General features: G+C 52.0%; 1 protein-coding gene across 5 annotated transcripts in view; it reads left to right on the forward strand.

Annotated features, from left to right (window-relative positions):
* The first annotated feature begins 1,744 nt into the window (after positions 1-1,744).
* Positions 1,745-24,991, forward strand: part of DCHS1 (dachsous cadherin-related 1) — a 53,141-nt gene continuing 29,894 nt past the window's right edge. For 2 of the 5 annotated variants that reach the window (XM_077341009.1, XM_077341014.1), the window contains exons 1-4: positions 1,745-1,916; positions 3,706-5,514; positions 24,202-24,390; positions 24,628-24,859. In XM_077341009.1, coding sequence (XP_077197124.1) covers positions 3,733-5,514; positions 24,202-24,390; positions 24,628-24,859 — 2,203 coding nt within the window. In that variant the 5' untranslated portion in view covers positions 1,745-1,916; positions 3,706-3,732. Of the gene's footprint in view, positions 1,917-2,236; positions 2,405-3,705; positions 5,515-24,201; positions 24,391-24,627; positions 24,860-24,991 lie in introns of those variants that run through there. The other 3 variants (XM_077341013.1, XM_077341012.1, XM_077341011.1) reach the window with 3 other exon arrangements.

Genomic DNA, 24,991 nt, shown 5'->3' on the forward strand with positions numbered 1-24,991 from the left:
CAGCCTATTCCACTGCTGAACTACTCTGACTGTGAAATTTTTTCCCTTGATATTGCTGTAGTTTAAACCCATTACTGCGCATCCTTTCCACTGCAGCCAACGGATACAGCATCCTGCCCTCCTCCAAGTGACAACCTTTCAAATACTTAAAGAGGGCTATCATGTCCCCTCTCAACCTCCTTTTCTCCAGGCTGAACACCCTCAAGCCCTGGATCCTCCTCATCCCTGTGCTCTGAACCCTCTGCATTATGTCCACACCTTTTTTGAAGTGAGGCCTCCAGAACTGCACACAGGACTCCAGGTGAGGTATGACCAAGACGACATACAACGAGACTATGCTATCTTGTGATTTTGATGTGATGCCCCTGTTAATACAGCCCAAGACTGCATTTGCCTTCTTTACTGCCGCATCATACAGTCTGCTCATATTTAGTTTAGAGTCCACAAGTACCCCAAGATCACATTCACACGCAGTGCTATCAGAAGTGAATCTTCCATCCAGAATGCCTACTTCTCACTTGTGTGACCCAGATGTAGAACTCTGCACCGCTGCTTATTGAATGCCATCTTGTTTTTATTTGCCCACTTTTCCAGAAGATCTTGTTCGTCTTTCTTTCTTTTGGGGTGTTTGCAACATAAGGCCTTCTGGCTGCCCAGCTTCTTCATGGACCCCTCCTCCTCCTGCAGCTGTTGTTTCAGAATATGGACTCTGTTTCAGGGTCACTTGGAAGAGACTGAAATCTGTCGGAAGACTTTGCTACCTTATCATCCACTGCCACCATTTGTCCCTTGAAAAAGAAAGGAGACTCATTGGCAGACAGTTCTCCTGGGCAAAGGAGGGGGGCCCTCTGGCTGGGTAACTTGAAAACAGGACCCACCGGTCAGATCCTGCCAAGGTGCCTTGACATGAGGAGCCCTGGTGCAATGCCCTCTGCTCCCTCCTGAAGATACCCCCAGGGATGTGGGGAGCAAGGCAGCCCATGGGTTTGTGTGCATAGAAGAAGCAGGGGAGGAGGGAAAGGTTTCTGCCTTCAAGGAAAGCAGTTTCCATCTCAGAGCCAGGAATACCAAAGGCTGCCTTGCCCTGCCAGTCCCTTCTGTGGCATGACCTAGCCTACCTCACAGGGTGGTTGTTGCCAGGATTAATGGGTGGAAAGGAGAATGATGTCAGCTTCTTTGTGTCTGTGCTGTGGTGAAAGCTGGGGCCTGAAAGGAGCAAATAAATCAGCTACCATGTTCAGAGGTGGCTAGGGATGCTATTGGGGGTGCTTTTGTAATAATTATAAATGCTTTAGTTTTGCTTGTTGACTTTACAGCTGTTTTTGTGCATGAGCAACGGGAGAGCGGGTTAGAGATGAAAAAGTATTATTATTCGAGGGCAGTGTGTGTGTGCGAGGGTCACTTGATCTGACTCTGCAACGCCCCTTAGCTTTTATTTTACAGACCCCACACTCCAAGCAAAGAAGGCATGGGACCTCTCCCCTCCCCACTCCCCTCCAGGTGGGACTCCAGCAATACAGAGGGAGCCAGGCTGGGTCCATCTAGAGGGTGTTCCGGGGGGGGGCGATGCCCTGGCTTTCGCCGAGGCTGGGGGGCGTCTGCATCGCAATCTCGGCTTGCAAAAGCCAGGAAGAGTAGGAGGCGCAGCGGTACTCGCGACCAGCCGGGCGGGCGGGCGGGGGGCAGAGGGGAGGGGAGGGGAGGGGAGGGGTGGGGTGGGGAGGGGGCGCGGCTGGGCCGAGCTGAGCGCAGGAAGGGCCGTGCGGGAGCGGGAGCGCCTTCCAGCCCGCGGGGATCGGGTTTCAGCCCAGCTCCATCCGCCTATGCAGCCTCCTCCCGGCCGAGTCGCGCGCCGACCCTCCTCGGGCTGCCGGAGAGCCCCCCGCCCCGTCGGATGGCCGCCGGCGGAGATGGACGTAGGTGACGCGCCTTTGTCCGCCGCGGGAGAGACGCCTGTCCGCCACTCTCCTGGCCCCTGCCGCCGCTTTGGCCGCTAGGAATCACTCCACTGCACCCCCGCCTCGGCTCTGCGGGGTCCCGGAGCGGTCCTGCCCCGCTTACACTGCGGAAAGGACCGGGCAGGGAAGGTGGCGTCGGGTCCGGCTGGCCGCGGAGGAGAGCCCCCGGCTCACGTTGCACAGGCCAAGCCTCGCCCCCCTTCCTCCCCTCCCCTCCCCTCCCCCCTCCCCTCCCCTCCCCCCTCCGGCGCCAGGCGCTGCGCAAATTGGAAGCAGCTGTGGCGACGCCGCTCCTCCGCCGCGGAGGTCGCGCCTGCCCGGCCGCCCCGTCCCAGCCCTGCGCCCGGAGTGCCCGTGGGTGAGGCTGCTTGCGGCGGGTACCCGGGTGTGTGCGTGCGTGTGCTTCCGTCGAGGGCTTCCTCCAGAGGGACGGCGCTCCCCGGCAAGTGAGCACATCCCCGACTCCGGCGCCCCCCGTCCCCGCCACCCCTGCCGGTGCGCGCCCTGCAGCTCGCCGCGCTTGCCGGCGCCACTAAGTGGAAGCTCCAGCCGCGCCGGAGCCAGCGGGGGATGGGGGTCTTCGCGGCAGCAAGGAGGGGGCGCCCGGCGGTGGATGGGGCCGGGGCCTGCTCTGCGCTGCGGCAGGGGGAGCGAGCGATGGGGTGGAAGCCAAGGAGCCGGAGGAGCCCGAGCCAAGGAGCCGGAGACAAAGGCGGGGGGAGGGAAGCAGGCAGGCAGGGAGGGAGGGAGGCGGAGGAGGCAGCGGCGGAGACAAAGCGGGGCTGTGGCCAGCGCGCTCTCGCGGTCCGACCGCCGCCGCCGTCCCCGGGACCGCGGAGCTCGCCTGTCCCCTGGCCGGTCGGCCGAGCCTGTGCTGGGGAAAGGGCGGCGGCGCTCCGGCGGCAGGGGAGGGAGGGTTCTGCGCGGACAGGCGGCGGCGCCCCAGAGGCGCCCCAGGTTTCTCCTGGAGGTTGGTAAGCAGGCCGTCCGCAGGCAGCGGAGCCGTGCCCTGGCGTCCCTGTTGCTCAGCCAAGGTTTCACTTCTGCTCCACTTCCCTCCCCAAGGGAGTGGCCCCTGTGGGCCTCTCCCTCCCCCTTGTATCGCCATAGTCCTGCCAGGTAAGTGAAGATGCCCCTTGGGCAGGGTTACTCAGCGTCCAAATCCCTTAGCCCCCAGTGGGGACCTGCGGAGCAGAGCCCAGCACCCTTTGAGTCCATCAAAGGGAGTTCTGGGCATGACCTTGCCTGTGCACACCCCCACAGTGAGAAAGCTGTCCCTTTGACCAACCTTAATCTCAAGGTGCCATTGCACTCAGCTGCTGCTGCAGACCAACACAGCGACCACCTGACTCTATCAAGTCATAGCCCAGCCTTTTGGCAGCTACATCATGTTGGCTGTCAAGCGGCAGTCGGCGAGATCCCTATGGTGTTCGCACCAAGAGAGCAAGCAACCCACAAGCCCCCCCCCCTTGCCTTTCCCACTAGGAGTTCCTGAGAGCTCCAGCCAGCAAGACCCAGTCCCATCTGGGAACTCGAAGTGCTGTGGAGGCAGGAGGAGGAGGGGGCTGCCTCCAGCCAACCCGGCATTGGGAGGAAGTCCTGTCCAAAAGGAACCAGGGATTGGTGGGGGTGGGCAGTGGTCCCTCCCTCCACCAGCAGGGAGAGGGTCCTTGGGTGTGGCCAGCCTCTCGCCCCTTCTCTCACTTCCCTGCCCTACTGCATTCCTGACGATCTGCTTTCCTTACAGGGTTAAGGCACCTGTTTGGCAGAGGAGATGCCCCAAACCAGCATCCCTTGGAGGACAGCTGGGGGAGCGCCAGCTATGATCCCACTCGTCCTGCTCCTCTGCCTGCTGGGGGTCTCAGCACAGGGGCAGGCTTCAGCCGCCTCGGGGACTCTGGAGCTGCAGATAGACGAAGAGCAGCCTGCGGGGACCATCATTGGAGACATCAGCGCAGGCCTCCCGCCTGGCACCCACACGTACATGTACTTCATTTCTGCCCAGGAGGGCAGTGGCGTGGCTACAGACCTAGAGATTGATGAGAACACTGGCATCATCAAGACCACCCGAGTCCTGGACCACGAGAGCCGCGACCACTACAGCTTCATTGCTGTCACCCCTGAAGGGGCCACAGTGGAGGTCCACGTGCAGGTCAATGATATCAATGACCATGCCCCTACCTTTCCAAAGGCGCGTGGCTCCCTCCAGATCCCCGAGCACACGGCTCTGGGGAGCCGCTTCCCCCTCGAGCCAGCCTGTGATGCCGACAGTGGCCTGCTCCGTACCCAGGGCTACGTGCTCAAGGGCGGAAACCTGGGCCAGGCCTTCCGGCTGGAGACTCGCCAGGGGCCGGATGGGGCCCTGCACCCAGAATTGGTGGTAGCCCAGGTGCTCGACCGGGAGACCCATTCTGCCTACACCCTTCTTCTTGAAGCCTATGACGGCGGGTCCCCTCCGCGGAGTGCCCAGATGGCCCTGGAGGTATCCCTCCAGGACATCAATGACAATGCCCCGGCCTTCAACCAGAGTCGTTACCACACACTGATCCCTGAGAACCTCCAGCCGGGCAGCAGCATTGTGCAGGTCTTTGCTGTGGACCTTGATGAGGGGGAGAATGGGGCAGTGGTGTATGAGATCAACCGTCGCCAGAGCGACCCAGAGCAGTATTTTGTCATTGATGCAACTACAGGGGTGATCCGGCTCAACAAGGGCCTGGATTATGAGCTGCGGAGGGTGCATGAGCTGGTGGTGCAGGCGCGGGACAAGGCTGTGCATCCAGAGGTGTCCACGGCCTTTGTCACCATCCAGGTGCGAGACTACAATGACAACCAGCCCACGATGACCATCATCTTCCTCAGTGAGGATGGCTCCCCTCGCATCTCTGAGGGGGCACAGCCTGGGCAGTTTGTGGCCCGCATCTCCGTCTCTGACCCGGATTACGGCGAGTATGCCAACGTCAACGTCTCCTTGGAGGGGGGTGAAGGCAAGTTTGCCCTCACCACCAAAGACAGCATCATCTATCTGATCTGTGTAGACCAGCTGCTGGACCGGGAGGAGCGGGACTCCTACGAGCTACGAGTGACAGCGACTGATGCGGGAACGCCCCCGCTGCGGGCAGAGTCGGCCTTTGTGCTCCAGGTGACAGATGTCAATGACAACCCTCCTCTCTTTGATGCTCGGGAGTATGAGCAGACAGTCCCAGAGGTGGTTTATCCAGGTAGCTTTGTGCTACAGGTGACGGCCCGGGACAAAGACCAAGGGCCTAATGGGGAAGTCCGCTATAGTATCCTGCACACTCCACACACCCAGTCCCATTGGTTTGCCATTGATCCTGCGACAGGAATTGTCACGACAGCCTCCTCCTTGGACTATGAAAGCAATCCCCAGCCCCAGCTCACAGTGCTGGCCACTGACCGGGGCAAGCCCTCCCTGTCTTCCAGTGCTGTGGTCCGGGTGGTCCTGCAAGATGTTAATGACAATGAACCCGTCTTCGAAAGCCCCTTCTACAACATCTCTCTGAAGGAGAACGTGCTTCCCGGCACCTGCTTCCTCCAGGTGAGTGCTGCTGAGTGGGGTGCTGGCTAGGGGCAGCTGGGTTCTCGGGGGGGGGGGCCAAGAAAAGAGCTGGCTCCTCAAGAGCTGTTTTAAATGGGTAGCCATATTGGACTGAAGTAGCACAAGAAAATTTGAGTCCAATGGCACCTTTAAGACCAACAAAGATTTACTCAAGGCATGAGCTTTCTTGTGCATGCACGTAGCCTCGAGGGCGGTGCAGGCTACGTGAAGTGGAGCTCACAAAGTAGAGCTCGTGGTGGGAGATTTGCGGGGGTGGTCTTCCCCTGCCTCCCCTTATCTCACTCTAATGAACTCCTCAGAATCTCTGCCCCTCTCTTGGCTGGGCAAGAGGGGTACACACCGGGTGGAACTCTGGGAGGGTGAGTAGAAGGGTGGCAAGCACGGCTTGGAGTGAGGACAGCCTCCATGGTGCGCCAGGCCACTCCAGAGAGTCTCAGTGCAAGAGTGGAAGATGGGCTCCCAGTCCACAGCAGGAGCCATGGCTGGGCTCGATAGCCTGCGGGAGGGCCTGGCTCTACAGAAGGCAGTTCCAGCTGCTCCCCCAGACCACATGGGGGAATGCAGATCACCTATATGACTCTGCTGAAGGGCTGGAGCCATGCAACAGGGTGGGCTGGCTCTGCTGGACTTCCTCCTTTCCCCAGACTTGCAGCTCTTGCTGCAGTTGCCTTGAGTGAGGCCCACTGGCTCAGAGCAGGACCCCCTCCCTTGCTGAAAAACGCACCTGCATGCACACACCCCCCTCCAAGTTTGAGGGCCTCAGCAAGGCTGCTCTGGCTTCAGGGTCCAGGCCAAGTGAGGGTGGAGCTCTGGTGCACTCTGATCCTGGCTGGTGGCTGTGGCCAAGGTGGCCAAAGAGAGCACCTGTTAGGAGCTAGCTCTCGTGGCTTGCAACTGGGGAGAGAGGGGTCCAAAGCACGAGAAACATTGCTAGAAGTGGAAGAGATTGGCTGGTTGAACTGGAGAAGGAAAAGCTGTGGATCCTTGGTGCTGTTTTTGTTAGCTTGACCCTCCCTCTGCTACCTGTGCGTTTCCTTTTACTGTTTCGGATGTGAGACATTCCTGGTGCATCTTTTGCTTCTTTCTATGCTTGGCTTCCTTGCCCTCACGTCATCAGTGCTTGCTGCAGCGGGGTCCTTTGCTACTGGCCACTCCTGCCCCCTGGCCTCAAGCACACCTTTTCCGGTCGTCTGCTACTGGCTCTTGGTGTGTATGTGTGTGCTGCCTTCCATGGCTGTCCTCTGTATGGAGAAAGGGGCTTTCTGGTGAAGGAATCTCCTAAGTGTTCCTGCCCCAGTTCTGCAACGGCTGTCTTTAAAAGGGAGGGGGGAGCACATTAGGCTACAGGAAAGGGGACACATATATCCTTTAAACATGAAGTTCCAAAATGTTTAGAAAGCATTTTTCATATGCTGATGTTGTTTCTGTTTTACGGAGACTAGGGCAACAGAGGTCAGCCGGCACAGAATCCACAGGAATTCATTTTGTTCTTGATTTAGCTATTTCCCCACCCCCACTTGTTTCTGTCCTAACAACAGCCCTGTGAGGTGGGTTGGGCTGAGAGAGGGTGGCCTGACCCAGGACACTCTGTGGATACACATTTCCCCAAATGAAGCTTCACATATGTATTTGTTTGTGTGTGTGGGGGGGGGGGGGTTGTCAGTTTTGCTAGGGTCATCTCCCTCCTGGCCCTGCCCTTCATCTCCAGAGTTCAGGAGGGATGTTAGAAAGCCTTTTTTAAATAAAAAAAACAAGCCCTGTCATGGCAGGGTGGAGGTGGGAGCTGTCTTTGGAAAAGACAGCTGGATTCCCTCAGAATGTGGAGACTCTCAGACTCTCCCTTGGACCTCCTCCCCATCCCCATTTTCTCAGCTGTCCCATAATTCTCTGCCCTTCTCCCCTCCCAAAAATGTTCTCTTCACCTCCAAACCCACAACTGTCTCCCCTGGCTCTGTTCCCTCTTGGCTTGTCCTGCTCATCTCCGTTCCCATTTTCCTTCCTTCCTTCCTTCCTTCCTTCCTTCCTTCCTTCCTTCCTTCCTTCCTTCCTTCCTTCCTTCCTTCCTTCCTTCCTTCCTTCCTTCCTTCCTTCCTTCCTTCCTTCCTTCCTTCTCAGACGGTTTGTATTCTGAATCCCAAAGCTGTGTCCTGCAGCCAGTTTCAGCATCAGAAAGGAACTGTGGGCAGCAATGCCTTTGACCGCATGCAGAGTGCCTTGCCCCAGTGTTCCTTGTCCAGGACACGTGGTGCAACGGCTCCTCAGCGGCTCTGCCCCCTCCTTTGCTTTTGCCTCCTTTGCTTTTGCCTTGCGCTTGCCTGCCCTGGGATTCCTTTGCCCCTTAAGTGCCCCGTCTCCTCTTTCTCGGCTCTCAGTTCCCCTCCTCAACGGCTTGTTGTCACTTAGCCTAAATCCAGCAGAAGGGAATTCTAGTGGAAGAGCCATGGGGTGCCACGTTTGGAATGGCAGACACGTTTGTTGCGAGCATAAAATGGACAAGAGAAGGGCATTGTAAACTGTGTTGGGTCTCCTTTGGGAAGAAAAGTAGGATAGAATTGAAGTATAGAAGAAATGAATTCCAGACTGATTAATGTAGTCTGGTCTTCACATGGAACAGTTTTTTTTTACAATTTCATTTATTTGTTTGTAGAGGTGGGCATGAACCTGGAAGATGGATGTTTATTGGATTTGTGGGTGATCGCGGGTCGGGGGGAAGTCACGAACCCCAAACTTGCACCTCTGGGTTTGCTTGTGTTTGTTAACTGTTTAGCTGTTTCCTTGAGTGCTACACATGTGAAATTCACTGTGGAGTCCCCTGACAGTATCCCCTCATTGTGGACATAATTTCTGGGTCTTGTCCAGTGTCCACCCTTCTCCCCTTTGGCCCTGTGAAGTGGTCACCCACCCACCTACCTTTCCATGTCATAGTTTTATTTTGTTATTTTAATATTTTTTTCCAAAGTTGTTCCCATTCTTCTTAACATTATTTTTTGGCTGAAATTCTGCATCCAGCATGTCATAGTTTTGGAGAGGAGCAAGGTTTCCTATGGATTTAATGGATGCTGACTGATGTGGGCCTTGGGAACCAAGTGGTGCCCACACATATGTCCACAAGCTTGGAGGAGCCTGGGTGGGGTGTAGCTCCCAACATACTCCCTGGGTCCTGGGTCAGGTGCTTTGACTTCCCACCTATCTACCTACCTACTAACCTAACCAGCTTTCTACCTACCTACCTACCCACCCAACAGCTAGCTAGTTACCTACCTAACCATCTGCCTGCCTACCTAACCCACCTATGTTGTTGTTGTTAGGTGCAAAGTCGTGTCCAACCCATCGCGACCCCATGGACAATGATCCTCCAGGCCAGTGGTCCCCAACCTTTTTATCACCGGGGACCACTCAACCCCGGGGACCACTCACCGGGGACCACTCAACGCCTTTTACTGAGGCCCGGTGGGGGGGGGTAGTTTACTCCTCTACTCTCAACCACTGCCCTAAAGCTCTCTGATCGCTATGGTAATGTTTAAACATCCCTTCAGAATAAGATACAGACACGCCACAACATTGAAGTGTGTTGTAAAGGGCTGGGGGGGATGAAGTAAAGGGCCGGGGGGGGGGGAGAAGGCGTCCTTCGGGGCCCACCTCCAATTAGTCGAAGGACCACATGCGGTCCGCGGCCCACAGGTTGGGGATTGCTACTCCAGGCCTTCCTGTCCTCTACCATTCCCCGGAGTCCATTTATGTTCACACCCACTGCTTCAGTGACTCCATCCAGCCACCTCATTCTCTGTCGTCCCTTCTTCTTTTGCCCTCAATCGCTCCCAGCATTAGGCTTTTCTCCAGGGAGTCCTTCCTTCTCATGAGGTGGCCATTTTGAGTTTCATCTTCTGGATAAGACTATTGTGACCCACCACGAGCCTACGGGGAGTGGCAGGAAATAAATCTAAATTAATGATGATGATGATGATGATGATGATGATGATGATGATGATGATGATGATGATAATAAAGGATCTGGCCTTCTAAGGAGCAGTCAGGGCTGATCTCCTCTAGGACTGACCAGTTTGTTCGCCTTGCAGTCCAAGGGACTCGCAAGAGTCTTCTCCAAGTTCAAAAGCCTCAATTCCTTGACGTTCGGCCTTCCTTATGGTCCAACTTTCACAGCCATGCATTGCAACTGGGAATACCATAGCCTTGACTAGATGCACTTTTGTTGGCAGGGTGATGTCTCTCCTTTTTAGGATGCTGTCTAGATTTGCCATAGTTTCCACCCCAGGAGCAAGCATCTTTTAATTTCTTTGCTGCAGTCCCCATCTGCAGTGATCTTGGAGCCCAGGAAAACAAAATCTTTCACTACCTCCATTTCTTCCCCATCTATTTGCCCGGTATTGAGAGGGCCGGATGCCATGATCTTCGTATTCTTGATGTTGAGTTTCAAGCCAACTTTTGCACTCTCCTCCTTCAATCGCATCAACAGGCTTTTTAGTTCCTCTTCACTTTCTGCCATTAGAGTGGTATCATTTGCATATCTGAGGTTGTTATCATAGAATCATAGAATCATAGAGTTAGAAGGGGCCATACAGGCCATCTAGTCCAACCCCCTGCTCAACGCAGGATCAGCCCAAATATTTCTCCCTGCAATCTTGTTGATATTTCTCCCTGCAATCTTGATCCCAATTTGTGACTCATCTAATGTGCCCCGCACACAAGTTAAATAGGCAGGGCGACAGTATACAGCCTTGTCGAACTCCTTTCTCAATTTTGAACCAATCAGTGATTCCATGCCTGGTTCTCACTGTTGCTTCTTGACCTGCATGTAGGTTTCTCAAGATACAAATAAGATGCTCTGGTATTCCCATCTCTTTAGAACTTGCCACAATTTGTTGTACTCCACACAATCAAAGGCTTTAGCATAGTCAATGAAGCAGAAGTAGATGTTTTTCTGGAACTCCCTAGCTTTCTCCATGATGCAGCGTATATTGGCACTTTGATCTCTAGTTCCTCTGCCTCTCCTGCCTGTACTTCTGGAAGTTCTCGGTCCACATATTGCTGGAGCCTAGCTTGTAGGATTTTGAGCATAACTTTGCTAGCATTAGAAATGTGTGCGGTAGTTTGAATATTCTTTGGCATTGCCCTTCTTTGGGATTGGAATGTAAACTGACCTTTTCCAATCCTGTGGCCAATGCTGAGTTTTCCAAATTTGCTGGCATATTGAATGTAGCACTTTTACTGCATCGTCTTTTAAGACTTTGAATAGTTCAACTGGAATGCTGTCACCTCCACTAGCTTTATGGTTATTCAGACTTCCTAAGGCCCATTTGACTTCACATTCCAGGATGTCTGGTTCCAGGTCAGTAACTACCCCACTGTGGTTATCAGGGATATTAAGCTCGCTCTTGTATAGTTCTTCTGTATAATTTTGCCACCTTTTAAAAATCTCTTCTGCTTCTGTGAAGTCCCTACCATTTTGGTCCTTTATCATACCCATCTTTCCATGAAATGTTCTCTTCATATCACCAATTTTCTTGAAAAGATCTCTGGTCCTCCCCATTCTATTGTTTTCTTCTATTTGTTTGCACTGTTCATATAAGAAGGCATCCTTATCTCTTCTAGCTACTCTCTGGAATTCAGCGTTCAGTTGGGTGTATCTTTCTCTTTCTCCCTTGCCTTTCTCCCTTACCTTCTCTCCTCAGCTATTTGTAAAGCTTCCTCAGACAGCCATTTTGATTTCTTGCATTTCTTTTTCTTTGGGATGGTTTTAGTTGCTACCTCTTGTACAATGTTGCAAACCTCTGCCCATAGTTCTTCAGGCACTCTGTCTGTCAGATCTAACTCCTTAAATCTATTTGTCACCTCTACTGTATATGTGTCAGGGATATGATTTAGTTCATACCCGAGAGGCCTCGGTTGACAGCCCGGTACTGGGCCACGAAGGCCTCAGTACTGGGCTGCTGGCAGCCGTGCCTGCCTCTCACCTCCCCCCCCCCAGTGAGCAGCTCGCCAGGCCCCGAGCGAAGTGGCCACCAAAGTGGCCGTTTTGCTCGCGGCCTGGCTAGCTTCTTGCTGTGAGGGGGGGGGGGAGAGGCAGGCGTGGCCTCTGGCATGCCTGCGGACACAAACGCATATGCGTGGAGCTGCCGCACAGGCACGTTAGCACCCCCTGCTGGCGAAAACGGGCACACATCGCTACTTTGCGTGTGCGTGTTACCGCCACCTGCTGGCGAAAATGCGCATGCGTGGCCTAGTGTTTTTCCCTACTGTCTTCAATTTAAGCCTATATTTTGCAACAAGAAGCTGATGATCTGAACCACAATCAGCTCCTGGTCTTGTTTTTACTGACTGTATAGAACTTCTCCATCTTTGGCTGCAGAGCACATAGTCAATCTGATTTCTGTGTTGACCGTCTGGTGATGTCCATGTGTCGAGTCGTCTCTTGGATTGTTGCTATGACCATTGTATTCTCTTGACAAAATTATACCAGCCTGTGCCCTGCTTCATTTTGTACTCCAAGGCCAAACTTGCCTGTTATCCCGGTTATCTTTTGGCTTCCTACTTTAGAATTCCAATCCCATATGATCATAGAATCATAGAGTTGGAAGGGGCCATATAGGCCATCTAGTCCAACCCCCTGCTCAACGTTGGATCAGCCCAAAGCATCCTAAAGCAATGAAGATAAGCACATCATTTTTTGGTGTTGCTTCTAGAAGGTGTTGTAGGGCTTCGTAGAACTGGTCAACTTCATCCTCTTCAGCAGCAGTGGTTGGGGCATAGACCTGGATTACTGTGATGTTGTTTGCCTTGGATTCGAACTGAGATCATTCTGTCATTTTGGGGATTATATCCCAGTACTGCTTTTCCTACTCTTTTATTGATTATGAAGGCTACTCCATTTTTTCTGTGAGATTCTTGCCCACAGTAGTAGAGAGCCAGTTTGGTGTAGTGGTTAGGAGTGCGAATTTCTAATCTCGCATGCCGGGTTCAATTCTGTGCTCCCCCACATGCAACCAGCTGGGTAACCTTGGGCTCGCCACGGCACTGATAAAACTGTTCTGACCAGGCAGTGATATCAGCGCTCTCTCAGCCTCACCCACCCAATAGGGTGTCTGTTGTGGGGAGAGGCATGGGAAGGTGACTGTAAGCCGCTTTGAGCCTCCTTTGGGTAGGGAAAAGCGGCATATAAGAACCAACTCTTCTTCTTCTTCCTAGTATACCTGATGGTCATCTGAATTAAATTCACCCATTCCTGTACATTTGAGTTCACTGATTCCTAAAATGTTGATGTTCAGTCTTGTCATCTCTTGTTTGACCACGTCCAGCTTGCCTTGATTCATGGATCATAGGTTCCTATGGGGAAAAAGTCTTTACAGCATCGGACTGTCTTTTTGCCACCAGTTACCTCTACATCTGAGCGTCCTTTCGGCTTTGGCCCAGATGGCCTGTATGGCCCCTTCCAACTCTATGATTCTATGATGACATTGGGCTTCAACATAAGGTGGCATGGAGAAAGACAGAAATTCAGAAGTATTTGGTATGGGGTCCTGAAGACAGGGGAAGAATGTAAACTTGGCCCTTGGTGTGGGAGTTGTTGGGGGACTATCTCACTAGGTGGGGAACTATAGACCAATTGTCATCGTGGCAATCTTTACTCTCAATGGCCATTTTGGCCACATGAGCTGTTCAACACACATGGAAATAAATGGGTGAGAAGGGAACAGGATACTGCGGCCAACATGACATGTCCTTCAGCCTGCATTGCCTACGTCAACAGATGGGTACCCCAGCAAAGGGAGATTGATAGAGAGAAATGCCAACTGTTCCACCACAGGTCCAATCATGAGCGGTGTGGGTTAATGATGTCTCTCATATTGGAGAACACACATTCACTCTGAACGCTGGTGGGTGGGCAGGACAGAAGATTCACAGCTAGAGTGGAAAGATCAAGCCATGTGGTAGCCTTCTGTGAACAGTACTCCAAGGGATTATAATGGGGGAGGGGCTTGGGGCTCTCCAAAGTATGCCGTGACCATGACCTCAGCTGAGTTCTCCTCAATAGCTGCTGTGGGCTGACTGATGCCGGCCACCTCTCATGAGACCAGTATTGTCTCTCAGTATTGTCTCTCTGAACAACCTCATTCAAAAGAGGACGACTGGGAAGAGGAATGTTCTGCCTCCACCAAGCCCTCAACTTCCCCCTCATGGTTGATGCCACGCCCACTATTACAAGTCACAATCAACTCTTGCAGAAAATCAACTAGAGCAGTGGTCCCCAACCCGCGGCCCGCGGCCCGGTGCCAGGCCGCGAAGGCCTTGGCGCCAGGCCACGGCTCCCTCTCCCCGCCCCCCCGCAGTAAAAAACTTCCCAGGCCGCAAGCTTGCAGCCCGGGAAGCTTCTTACTGCGGGAGGGGGGGAGAGGGAATCAGGGCCGCGTCCGCGCATTGCGCATGCGCGGCCCGGCCACGCATGTGTGGCATGCACGGGCGGGCAGTTGCCCTGCCGGTCCCCAGCCTCAAAAAGGTTGGGGATCACTGAACTAGAGGATATCTCAATTGTTGTTGGATGTAAAATGGGAAAGCTGTTGGCGTTTAGCCAAAGGCCTGGTGGAAGAGCTCCATTTTGCAGCCCCTATAAAACTGTTTAGAAGAAGGAAGAGGAGGAGTTGTTGTTGTTGTTGTTGTTGGTTCTTATATGCCGCTTTTCTCTACCCAAAGGAGTCTCAAAGCAGCTTACAGTCGCCTTCCCTTTTCTCTCCCCACAACAGACACCCTGTGGGGTAGGTGAGGCTGAGAGAGCCCTGATATTCCTGCTCAGTTAGAGCAGTTTTCTCAGTCACCCAGCTGGCTGCATGTGGGGGAGCGCTGATTCAAACCCGGCTCTCCAGATTAGAAATCTGCACTCCTAATCACTACACCAAGCTGCCTCTCCCTAACTTCCATTAGGGCCTTGATCTTATTGGGGAGCTCCTTCCACCAGGTTTGGCCACTGTCAAAAAGGCCCTGGCTGTTGTTTAGGCCACGGAGACTTCTTTGGGCCTGGACTTGCCAGTCCGTGTGAGTGGATGGAGCATGTCGCTCTCCAGGGGTTATGGACAGGCAGATGGTATGTTGCCAGAGAGACAGAGAGATTCTTCTGGGCAGGCAGCTTTTAGTTTTTTCTCTTTTGTTCTCTGCATGGGTTGGTGTTGGCTCAGTGGTAGAACACATGCTTTTAAGTAGAAGGTCCCACCCAGATCGCACCCTTGGCTCTTTCTGGCCACGCAGTGGCCTTGGGTAGCAGGAATTGGGTGAGATCTTTCTCTGCCTGACAGCCAGAGATCATCTGCCTGCAGTGCTAGATCTGGGGAGCAAGAGAGAGATCCCCAGTCTGACTCACTGACTCACTTGGGATATGTCCCTGACATTTTGCCCCTGGTACTCTTTTGGGTGGTCTGCTTCTTTTCCACACAAAAGGGCCTGTAGACTGCTAGGCCATCCCTGCCACTTGTAGAGAAAAGCCACATCTTCTGCAGCACCCTTGGTGTGGACATTCCTAGCATGCCATGGACATTCCTGGTAATCAGCCCCTCCCCTTTGCCCTGCCCTCCTGATTCCCCCCCTTCCAATCTCCAGATAAATTCCCTACCCTGACATCTCTGGGATGCCCCTATGCTCACTCCAGGTTTCTTCAGACCTGGCATTGTGCTCCTTGTGTGACTCTTTGAAGCAATCCCAGCAAGAAGAGGTCCTGAAAACCCCTCCATGTCAGGTGTTGTTCCCCGTGACCAAGGCCTTCACCTTGTCTCCTCTTGAACTCCCGGAAGAAAAAGCATTGAGAGCCTCACAGAAGACAAATCTGAGCTTCTCCAGTCATGCAGGCAGAACGGTCCTGTCCCCTCCCTTCTGGGTAGCCTACGGGGATGGGGTAAGCAACCCTATTTGCTCCAGTGGGGCTGTTTCCCTTGGGAATTGACACTCCTTTCTCATTCCCTCTATGACTTCTGGCCGAGAGACTGTGAAGAGGATGGAGCTGGAAACGGCACTTGGGTTGGGTCCCCCTTCTCCACTGCCCACTCCTTTTGCAGCAGCTTTTGCATTCCTGGTGCTTTGTTGTGTCTGATTCCACAATCAGCTATTGGGGAGGGGGGTGTCCTCTGAAATGAAGTCTGAGCCCAGCCAGGCACCTTGAAGACCAACCAAGTTTTATTTAGACCACATGAGGAAGTGTGCCTGCACAGGAAAGCTTACATTTGGAAGAGACTTGGTTGGTCGTCAAGGTGCCTGGCTGGACTCAGACTGTGTTCTGCTACTTCAGACTGCTGCGGCTACTCACTTGAACCTAGGGCCCTCGAGTTGGGCAGGGCAGGGAGGGGGCAGTGGTGGCCTGTGCTGCCCATGGTCAGAGGAAAGATGCCTCTCCCAGCTTCTTTCTCCCTGTTTCCAGCAGCTGCTTCTTGGCCTTCTGCACCCTCACTGCCCAGCTTGAATGCCCGGGGGTTGCTGGAGCCCAGTTTGGCTATGTGAATGCAACATGGCATAGTGCCTTAGCCCCTTTGGGCCTGCCTCATCCTGGCAGAGGGGCAGGATCTGTGCCTTCAGGGGATAAGCAAGCCCTCATAGAATCATAGAATCATCAGCCTCTCCGTCAGATGGCTATCTAGCTTCTGTTTAAAAATTTCCAAAGATGGAGAACCTACCACCTCCCGAAGAGGCCTGTTCCACTGAGAAACAGCTCTAAATGTCAGGAACTTCTTCTGGATGTTTAGATGGAGGAAGAGGAGGATTTCTTTTGAATTAATTTCATCCCATTTGTTCTGGCCTGTCCATCTGGGGCAAGAGAGAACAATTCTGCTCCATCCTCCATACAGCGCCCTTTTAAATACTTGAAAATGGTTATTAGATCCCCTCTCAGTTGTCTCCTCTCTAGGTTAAACAGACCAAGCTCCCCCAACCTTTCCTCATCCGTCTTGGTCTCCAGACCCTCACCATCTTTGTTGCCCTCCTCTGCACACGTTCTAGTTTGTCAACATCCCTCTTCAATTGGGGTGCCCAAAACTGAACACCAAGTGAGGCCAAACCAGAGCAGAGTAAAGCAGTACCATCACATCCTGTGATCTGGACACGATACTCCGTTTGATACAGCCCAAAATCCCATTTGTCTTTTTAGCCACTGAGTCACACTGCTGACTTATGTTCTATGTATGGTCTACTAAGACTCCTAGATCCTTTTCGCACATGCTACTGCCAAGACAAGTCTTCCCCATCTTATATTGGTGTATTTGGTTTTTCCTACCTAAATGCAGAACTTTACATTTGTCCCTATTGAACTTCATTTTATTCAGTTTAGCCCATTTCTCGAGCCTATCAAAATCATCCTGTATTCTGTTGCTGTCTTCAGTTGCGTTTGCTCCCCCTCCCAGTTTAGTATCATCTGCAAATTTAATAAGTATACACTCTAATCCCTCATCCAAATCATTTATAAATATGTTGAACAACATAGGCCCCAGGACAGATCCTTGGGGTCCTCCACTTGTCACTCTTTTCCAAGAAGATGCTGAACCATTAACGAGGACCCTCTGGGTACGATTTGTCAACCAGTTATTGATCCACCTGACAGAATTATGATCCATGCTGCATTTTACCAACTTGTGAACAACAATATTATGTGGAACGTTATCAAAAGCTTTACTGAAATCCAGATAAACTATGTCCACGGCATTCCCCTGATCCAGCAAGGTAGTCACTTTCTCGAAAAAAGAGATAAGGTTGGTCTGACATGACTTATTCTTGCGAAACCCATGCTGAGTTTTAGAAATCACAGCTCTCAATTCCAGCTGCTCAAGGACTGAGTGTTTGATCATTTGTTCCAAAATTTTGCCAGCTACAGATGTCAAGCTGATGGGTCGATAATTACCCAGATTCTCCTTTTTCTCTTTCTTGAAGATGGGGACAACATTTGCCCACCTCCAATTGTCTGGCACCTCACCTGTTCTCCAAGAAGTGTCAAAAATAATGGACAGAGGTTCAGAGATGACATCTGCAAGTTCTTTTAGTACCCTTGGATGCAGTTCATCTGGCCCACAAGCCTTTGTTTCATTTAAAGAAACTAGGTGTTTGTGGACTGCTCCAACAGTGATCGTAGGCCACCATTCCCGTCCCCTGTGTTGTGTTACGTTTCTGCCACATTGATTATTTCCCTCACAAGAGAAGACCGAGGAGAAATAGGAGTTAAGCAGTTCAGCCCTCTCTTCATCAACTTTTATAATTTCACATTCTTGTCCTCTCAGTGGTCCTATGATGTCCTTATTCTTTTTCTTGCTTGAAATATAACTAAAGAAGCCTTTTTTGTTATGTTTAGCATTTCTTACTAGCCTAAGCTCATATTGAGCTTTAGCTTTTCTAACACTCCCCCTACAATTACTGGTTATTTGTTTATACTCATCCTTGGTAATAAGGCCTTCCTTCCATTTCCTAAATGACTCTTTTTTTATTCCTCATATCTTATTCCTCTTCCTCCTCTTCCATGTGGGGACTTTCTTCTCCCTCCCTCCTTCTGCCCCTGCAGCAGCTCTCTTTGCTGGGTCTGAGGCCAAGTGAGACTAGGGCTGGGCGGCCTGGAGCGTGGTCGGCTGTCAGCTCCTCAAGGGGCCTGGCTTTGTTGACCCAGCCCGTGCCGGCCAACTCCCGCTCCCCGTGGGCTGGCCTGGGAGCTGGAAATGGAGCTTTCCTGAAATAGCTGGCCTGGCTGTCCTTCCATCTTTCCTTTGGCTGAGCTGAGCTGCTGGACAGCTGGGCCAGGCTGCAGAGCACTGCTGCCACTCACCCAGCAAGGAGCTTGCGTGGGATCGCTGACCGCACTGGCGCCAGTGCTGTTCACATCCCCAGGCCTGAACTAAAGCCAGATGTTGGGCTGGGCGCGCATCTGCATTGCAGGGCCTGCGAGGCAGCCTGCTGCTGGGAGCTGGGCAGTGTGGGCAGGCAGTGGGGAGGAGGGGGAAACAGCATAGCCAACAGGTCTTCATAGCCCAGGACAGTCTTAGTGTGGGGCAGCAGCTTGCATCACCTGGAGGAAATAGATGCTTGTAAAGTGAGCTCCAGGCACTGTCCCCCCACCCTACCCATTGAGGTCCCTGTCCTTCCCAGGCACCACCCCCAGGTCTCCTGGTTCTGGAGAAGCTGCTGGAGGCCAGAGAGGGGGTACCTGGCAGCCTTCCTCTGTCTAGAAGGCAGCCCAGCCGGCCCAGATTCCCTGGCAGGGATCCATGGAGAGTCCCAGGACTCTGACAAGCCTTTGGGAAAGGTCCTCTGGGCAACAGGCCCATGGGGCCCTTTCCTGGAGAGACGATTGTGGCCCTGGGTTCCCGAGTCAGGGGCACACGGTTGAGTCACAGGCTGAGACGGGAGTGCCTGAACTCAAGCAGGGAGTGCCAGGAAGACCTGTGTGCTCCCCCCCCCCTCTTTTCTGCCCTGGAAGTGAGGAGATGGACCATCTTGCACCATTTTAGCCCTGTTGATTTCATATATGTTGTCAGTTTTCCAGCAGAATGACAGCCATTACTGCCCAAAGAATTGAACAAGGTTTGTATAAACTTTAGTTGGCCCTGATAACACACTCCATTTTTCTAGTCAGTCTTGGTCTGCAAAGGTCTTTGCTCATCCTGCTTGATAGCACAAAGCAAACAAATTATATACAATCATGTTGGAATGTGATTAAATTTACATACCAGATGATTCAGAATAATGTGGGTCTCAGGAGCACTTGTGCAATTGTGCCTTCAGTATTTCACTTTTGAGAAACTAGTTTTTCTGACCACGGGATTCTACCCAACATTAAGTCTGTTAAAATTTGTTCCCCAGAAGTCCAGCCTGTATGTGGTTCTACATAAAGCTTTTCTCTTCCCCAAGAGTTTGGTGTAGTGGTTAGGAATGCGGACCTCTAATCTGGCATGCCGGGTTCGATTCTGCACTCCTCCACATGCAGCCAGCTGGGTGACCTTGGGCTCGCCACAGCACTGATAAAGCTGTTTTGACCAAGCAGTGATATCAGGGCTCTCTCAGCCTCACCACCCCACAGGGTGTCTGTTGTGGGGAGAGGAGAGGGAAGGCGATTGGAAGCCGCTTTGAGCCTCCTTCAGGTAGAGAAAAGCGGCGTATAAGAACCAACTCTTCTTCTTCTTCTTCTTCTTCTTCTTCTTCTTCTTCTTCTTCTTCTTCTTCTTCTTCTTCTTCTTCTTCTTCTTCTTCTTCTTCTTCTTCTTCTTCTTCTTCTTCTTCTTCTTCTTCATAAAGTCCAAAATCACATGGTCACTACTACCAAGCGCTCCCATAACTTTTACCTCATCAACCAGTTCTTCCCTATTGGTGAGAATCAAGTCTACAAGTAGACCCCCCTGGTTGCCCCTTCCACTTTCTGGGAAATTTATTGGAATTTCAACAGATATTTGGGTAATTGAAATCTTCCATGACCACTAGGTCCAGTCTCTCTCTGAACTTTGAAATCTGGTTTAGGAGCATCTCATCCATGTCCTCTGCCTGGCCTGGAGATCTATAGCAGACCCTCATCATTATAACACTATTATTTCCCACTCCTTTTATTTTTACCCAAGGACTCTCAGCTAAACTCTCATGCTCAGCCACATGTATTTCCCCACAAGTATATATATTCTTTACATATAGCGCTGTTCCTCCCCCTTCTTTATTTGTCTGCCCCTTTTAAATAAGTTGTACCCCTTAATCCTATTATTCCAGTTCTGAGAGTTATCCCGCCAGGTATCTGTGATGCCTATTAGATCATAGTCTCCTTCTTTTATTAAGACTTTCTTTCTTCCTGCTTGTTTCCCATAATCTGCACATTAGTGTAGAGGCATCATAATGCATACGAGTGCCCTAGGGTTTTAGTTTTTGAATTTTTCTGTAAATTCCCTGCATAGCTGCCGTTCCCTTGAAATTTACAGTGTTACCATCTACAGTTATCTTCATCGAACTAGGCTTTGAATGTACGTCTTGCTCCCACATTGAACTCAGTTCAAAGCCCTCCTCACCAGGTCTGCAAGAGTCTTCACAAAATTTTTTCCTACCATTGTGAGGTGCAAACCATCTCCCAATAGAAGAGCTTCACCACAGTAGCGCAATCCATGTTCCAAAAACCCAAATGTCCATTGCCAACTAGGCTCCTTCGCTCCATTGTGGGAAGAACCAGACATCTTCTGCCCTCCATGATGTTCCTGTGATGATCCTGGCAACTGCATTTTGGAATAGTTGTAGTTTACAGATAAAAGATAAGGGTAGGACCATGCAGAACTAGTTACAGAAATCTATCTTATAGGTGGCCATCACATGAATGACTGTGACTAGGAGTTCTGGGGCCAAGTTGGGAACTAGTAGGTTGGCTTAGTGGAAATGTTAGAATGCCAGCTATGCTACTCAAGTGACCTGCTGTTCCATAGATAGAGAATTGTTTCTGGGTGAGCTTGCAACTAAAAGTTGCATTCCATCCAGCCTGGGCAAACATGCTTCCTTGCTTGGTTCCTTCCTACCCAGCCACAGGAACTCCATCTCTGAAGGGCTGAGTTTCAGGCGACTCTGCTCGAACCACTCTGCCATTGCTTCCAGGCCTCTGGCAAAGTAGTCAGGGGGTGAGTCTGGGCCACTTCCCATCAGGAGGTAGAGCTGGGTGTCATCCATATACTGGTGACATCCAAGCCCAAACCTCCAGACCAGCTGAGCAAGAGGATGTATAAAGGTGTTAAGGTTAGGGAGAGAACCCCACACTGGAAGTAGTATTGGCATGAATGCATCTCCCCAACAGTTACCTTCTGTCTGTGACCTCAGAGAAAGAAAATTAGCTACTGAAGGGCCATCTCACATATCCCAGCATCAGTGAGGCAGTGAGCTAAAGGTTCACGCTCAACTATATCGAATGCTGCTGTGAGATCAAGTAACATGAGCAGCAACAGCTGGCCCTGGTCCAGCTATCTCCAGAGGTCATGCATCAGCATGACCAGCACTGTTTTGACTGTATGGCCAGGCTGGAAGCCAGACTGGAATGGGTCCAAGACTGAAGCTTCATCTAGATCTAGGACTGGCAAATACTCCAGAAAACAGAGACAGAGTTCAACGAGATCTGAACACAATGGAAAAATGGGCAAATGAGAACAAGATGCAATTTAATAAAGATAAGTGTAAAGTTCTGCATCTTGGTCAGAAAAATGAAAAGCATGCCTACTGGATGGGGGATACGTTTCTAGGTAACACTGTGTGTGAACAAGACCTTGGGGTACTTGTGGATTGTAAACTAAACATGAACAGGCAGTGTGATGCAGCGATAAAAAAGGCGAATGCCATTTTGGGCTGTATCAACAGGGGCATCACATCAAAATCACAAGATGTCATATTCCCATTGTATACAGCACTAGTCAGACCACACCTGGAGTACTGTGTGCAGTTCTGGAGGCCTCACTTCAAGAAGGACGTAGATAAAATTGAAAGGGTACAGAGGAGAGTGACGAGAATGATCTGGGGCCAAGGGACCAAGCCCTATGAAGATAGGTTGAGGGACTTGGGAATGTTCAGCCTGGAGAAAAGGAGGTTGAGAGGGGACATAATAGCCCTCTTTAAGTATTTGAAAGGTTGTCACTTGGAGGAGGGCAGGATGCTGTTTCCGTTGGCTGCAGAGGAGAGGACATGCAGTAATGGGTTTAAACTACAAATACAACGATATAGGCTAGATATCAGGAAAAAAAATTTCACAGTCGGGGTAGTTCAGCAGTGGAATAGGCTGCCTAAGGAGGTGGTGAGCTCCCCCTCACTGGCAGTCTTCAAGCAAAGGTTGGATACACACTTTTCTTGGATGCTTTAGGATGCTTAGGGCTGATCCTGCATTGAGCAGGGGGTTGGACTAGATGGCCTGTATGGCCCCTTACAACTCTATGATTCTATTCTATGATTCTATATGCTAGAAGTTGTCCTGCTGTGGCCCGTTCAGTCACCTTCCCCAGAAACGGCAGATGTGAGACAGGGTGGTAGTTGGCAGGGTTCTGTGGATCCACTGATGGTTTCTTGAGCAACGGGTGGACCACTACCTTCTTCAGTCCCTCTGGAAATTCTCCCATTGTAAGGGAGAGGTTGATAATCTCTCAGAGAGGATCTCCTACCCTCTCATTGCTCATTTTGCGTAGCCATGTGGGGCAGGGATCTAATGGGCAAGTGGTGGGCCTTACTGAAGCTGATATGTGGACATGATATGTGATTTGATGGTTATGTTGGTGTGACTCTTTAAAAACCCTGATGATCCATTAGGATCTGTGCTTTGGAACTGTGTTCTTGACTTTTCTGGCAATGGGCATGATATGTGATGTGATGGTGAATATGGGGTAACCTGGTGCAAAAACTCTGTTGATCTGTGCGTTGGAACAATATTTTTGTTCTGTGGTGTTATGAAGGCATGATCCATGATTTTTGTGGTCCACACTGTGGCTATTGACATTATAGATGAACATGTTGAGTTTGGGAGGATCTAGTGAAAAATTCATGAGGAGCCATGTATTTCAACTATGTTTTTGCAGTATTCCAGTATTCCACAGTGGACATGTGATTTTTGTGGTGCTTGCTATAGTATAAGACAGTCTACTGTATTGTGGTGGTTTGACTTCATTTCAATATAAAGATCATATGAATACATTAGGATCCGGAGGTGCTGCCCTACCTGGCTGCACCCGAGGGCAGTCCTGTTAATTACACCCTTGGCCCATAAGCCAGGCCAAATCGCAAATCATTGAACAAAATCAGCATTCAGTCCGGGTCCTAGCACTGATTGTGGCAACCAAAGTCCAAGGGAATCAAAGCCACTCCGCTTACCAGAGTTGTCCTGAGAGCAGGAGTCAAAACCCGAGGATTATACGGGCAGAGCTTCACAGTAGTGAGGGGTGGTTCCCTTCTCACTGATGCCTGAATGGAGCTTGGCTTCTCTCTCTCTGGACTGGACGAGAACTCTTTGAGCCATCATGCCATGTGCCTGACCCACCTCAGGGCTTCACGGCCATTAAGAACTGCCAATGCCTCCAAGATGATGTTGGCAGCCATGGGGAGGACCTGTTGGGCACTGCCACTTGTCTCGGGCCTGTTTCTGTGTGCTTGCACACAAGTGGCCAGATGTGCAGCTGGAAACCAAGCTCCCCCCTGGCTCCCCCCTCAGTGGTGGTTGAGGGCTTGCTCATGCGCAATTGTTTCCTGCTCTCTGGGCCTCGTGCCCCCACTGATTTGCATTGCTACACAGATGGGTAGTAGGGGAGGGCAGGGAGATTGTCTTGGGTGAGGGTACGGTGAACTGCAGAAATCCCATCCGTTTCTGGGCCACCCACCCCCAGGGTGCTTTTGGTTTTTGGCAGACTGGGGCAGAAGGGGAGCCTGCCCTCCCCACAAACCCCCTCCCAAGCCTTCACTGTGCAGAATCCCCAACTCCACTTGCATTGGGGCAGTGGACGGGAGGGCCCACAGCCTCTTTCGGCCCCTCTGAAGCCACAGGCAGGCCAGGCACTGGGTTCGAGCCTGGCCCAGAAAAAGGATTGGCACAGAGGGCCTTCTTTGGCTGGAGGAGGATAGGAAGTGTCAGTGGGGGCAGCAGATTGTGACTGGGGGGGAAGTGTGATTATCTTATTGGGCCCCCCCTCCTTGGATGTTCCTACCTCTTCCCTGCAGGTCACGGCTACAGATGCTGATAGTGGCTCCTTGGGCTCCATCTCTTACTCACTGGGCACCGGCATCAGCAGCTTTGCCCCCTCAGCATTCAGCCTGGGGGAGGAGAGCGGCCAGCTTTGCACCACGGGGGGCCTGGACCGTGATGAAGGCGTCGCTGTCTACGATTTCACCGTCACTGCCGTGGACGGGGTAAGCAGTGGTGGTCCCAGCTAGGGTGGAGGGAGAAGGAGGGCTTTGGCTGGTGAAGCAGGAATTTCCTCCCTCCAGACTCTACCCAAGCGGCTTGCTCAGTGCCCGGGCAAAGGGCACGGCAGCTTCCCACCCCCGGGCTGCAGGGTCATTGGAGTGTGGTGGTGTGGCCTGCCGGAAGGGAAGCAACTCGCTCCTCCGAGCCTGGATTTGAGGTCCTGCTTTCTTTCGGTCCAGGGTGGGCTCAGCTCTGTGGCATATGTCAAGATCTTCCTGGAAGATGTCAACGACAATGCGCCCGCTTTCTACCCACTGGAGTACGCCAGCAGCCTGAGCAGCCAGAGCCAGCCGGGCTCCGCTGTGTTGCGGGTCAGCGCCCATGACAAGGATGAAGGGCTCTTTGGGCGGGTGACATACCAGATTGCCGCAGGCCCCTCCCCGTCGCTCTTTGCCATAAACCCGGACACTGGTAAGAGGACTGGGAGTGGCATGGGCAGAAAGGGGGGGGTGCTTCACGTGAAGCTTGTTGGCGTGGGGTGAACCTTGCCCACTTTCCTTGCCAGCCTCAGTGGGCGGCAGGCTCTTTGCCCAGCCTCCTCTT

Source organism: Paroedura picta, chromosome 6 (genome assembly GCF_049243985.1).
Source record: "Paroedura picta isolate Pp20150507F chromosome 6, Ppicta_v3.0, whole genome shotgun sequence".
Classification (NCBI taxonomy): Eukaryota; Metazoa; Chordata; class Lepidosauria; order Squamata; family Gekkonidae; genus Paroedura; species Paroedura picta.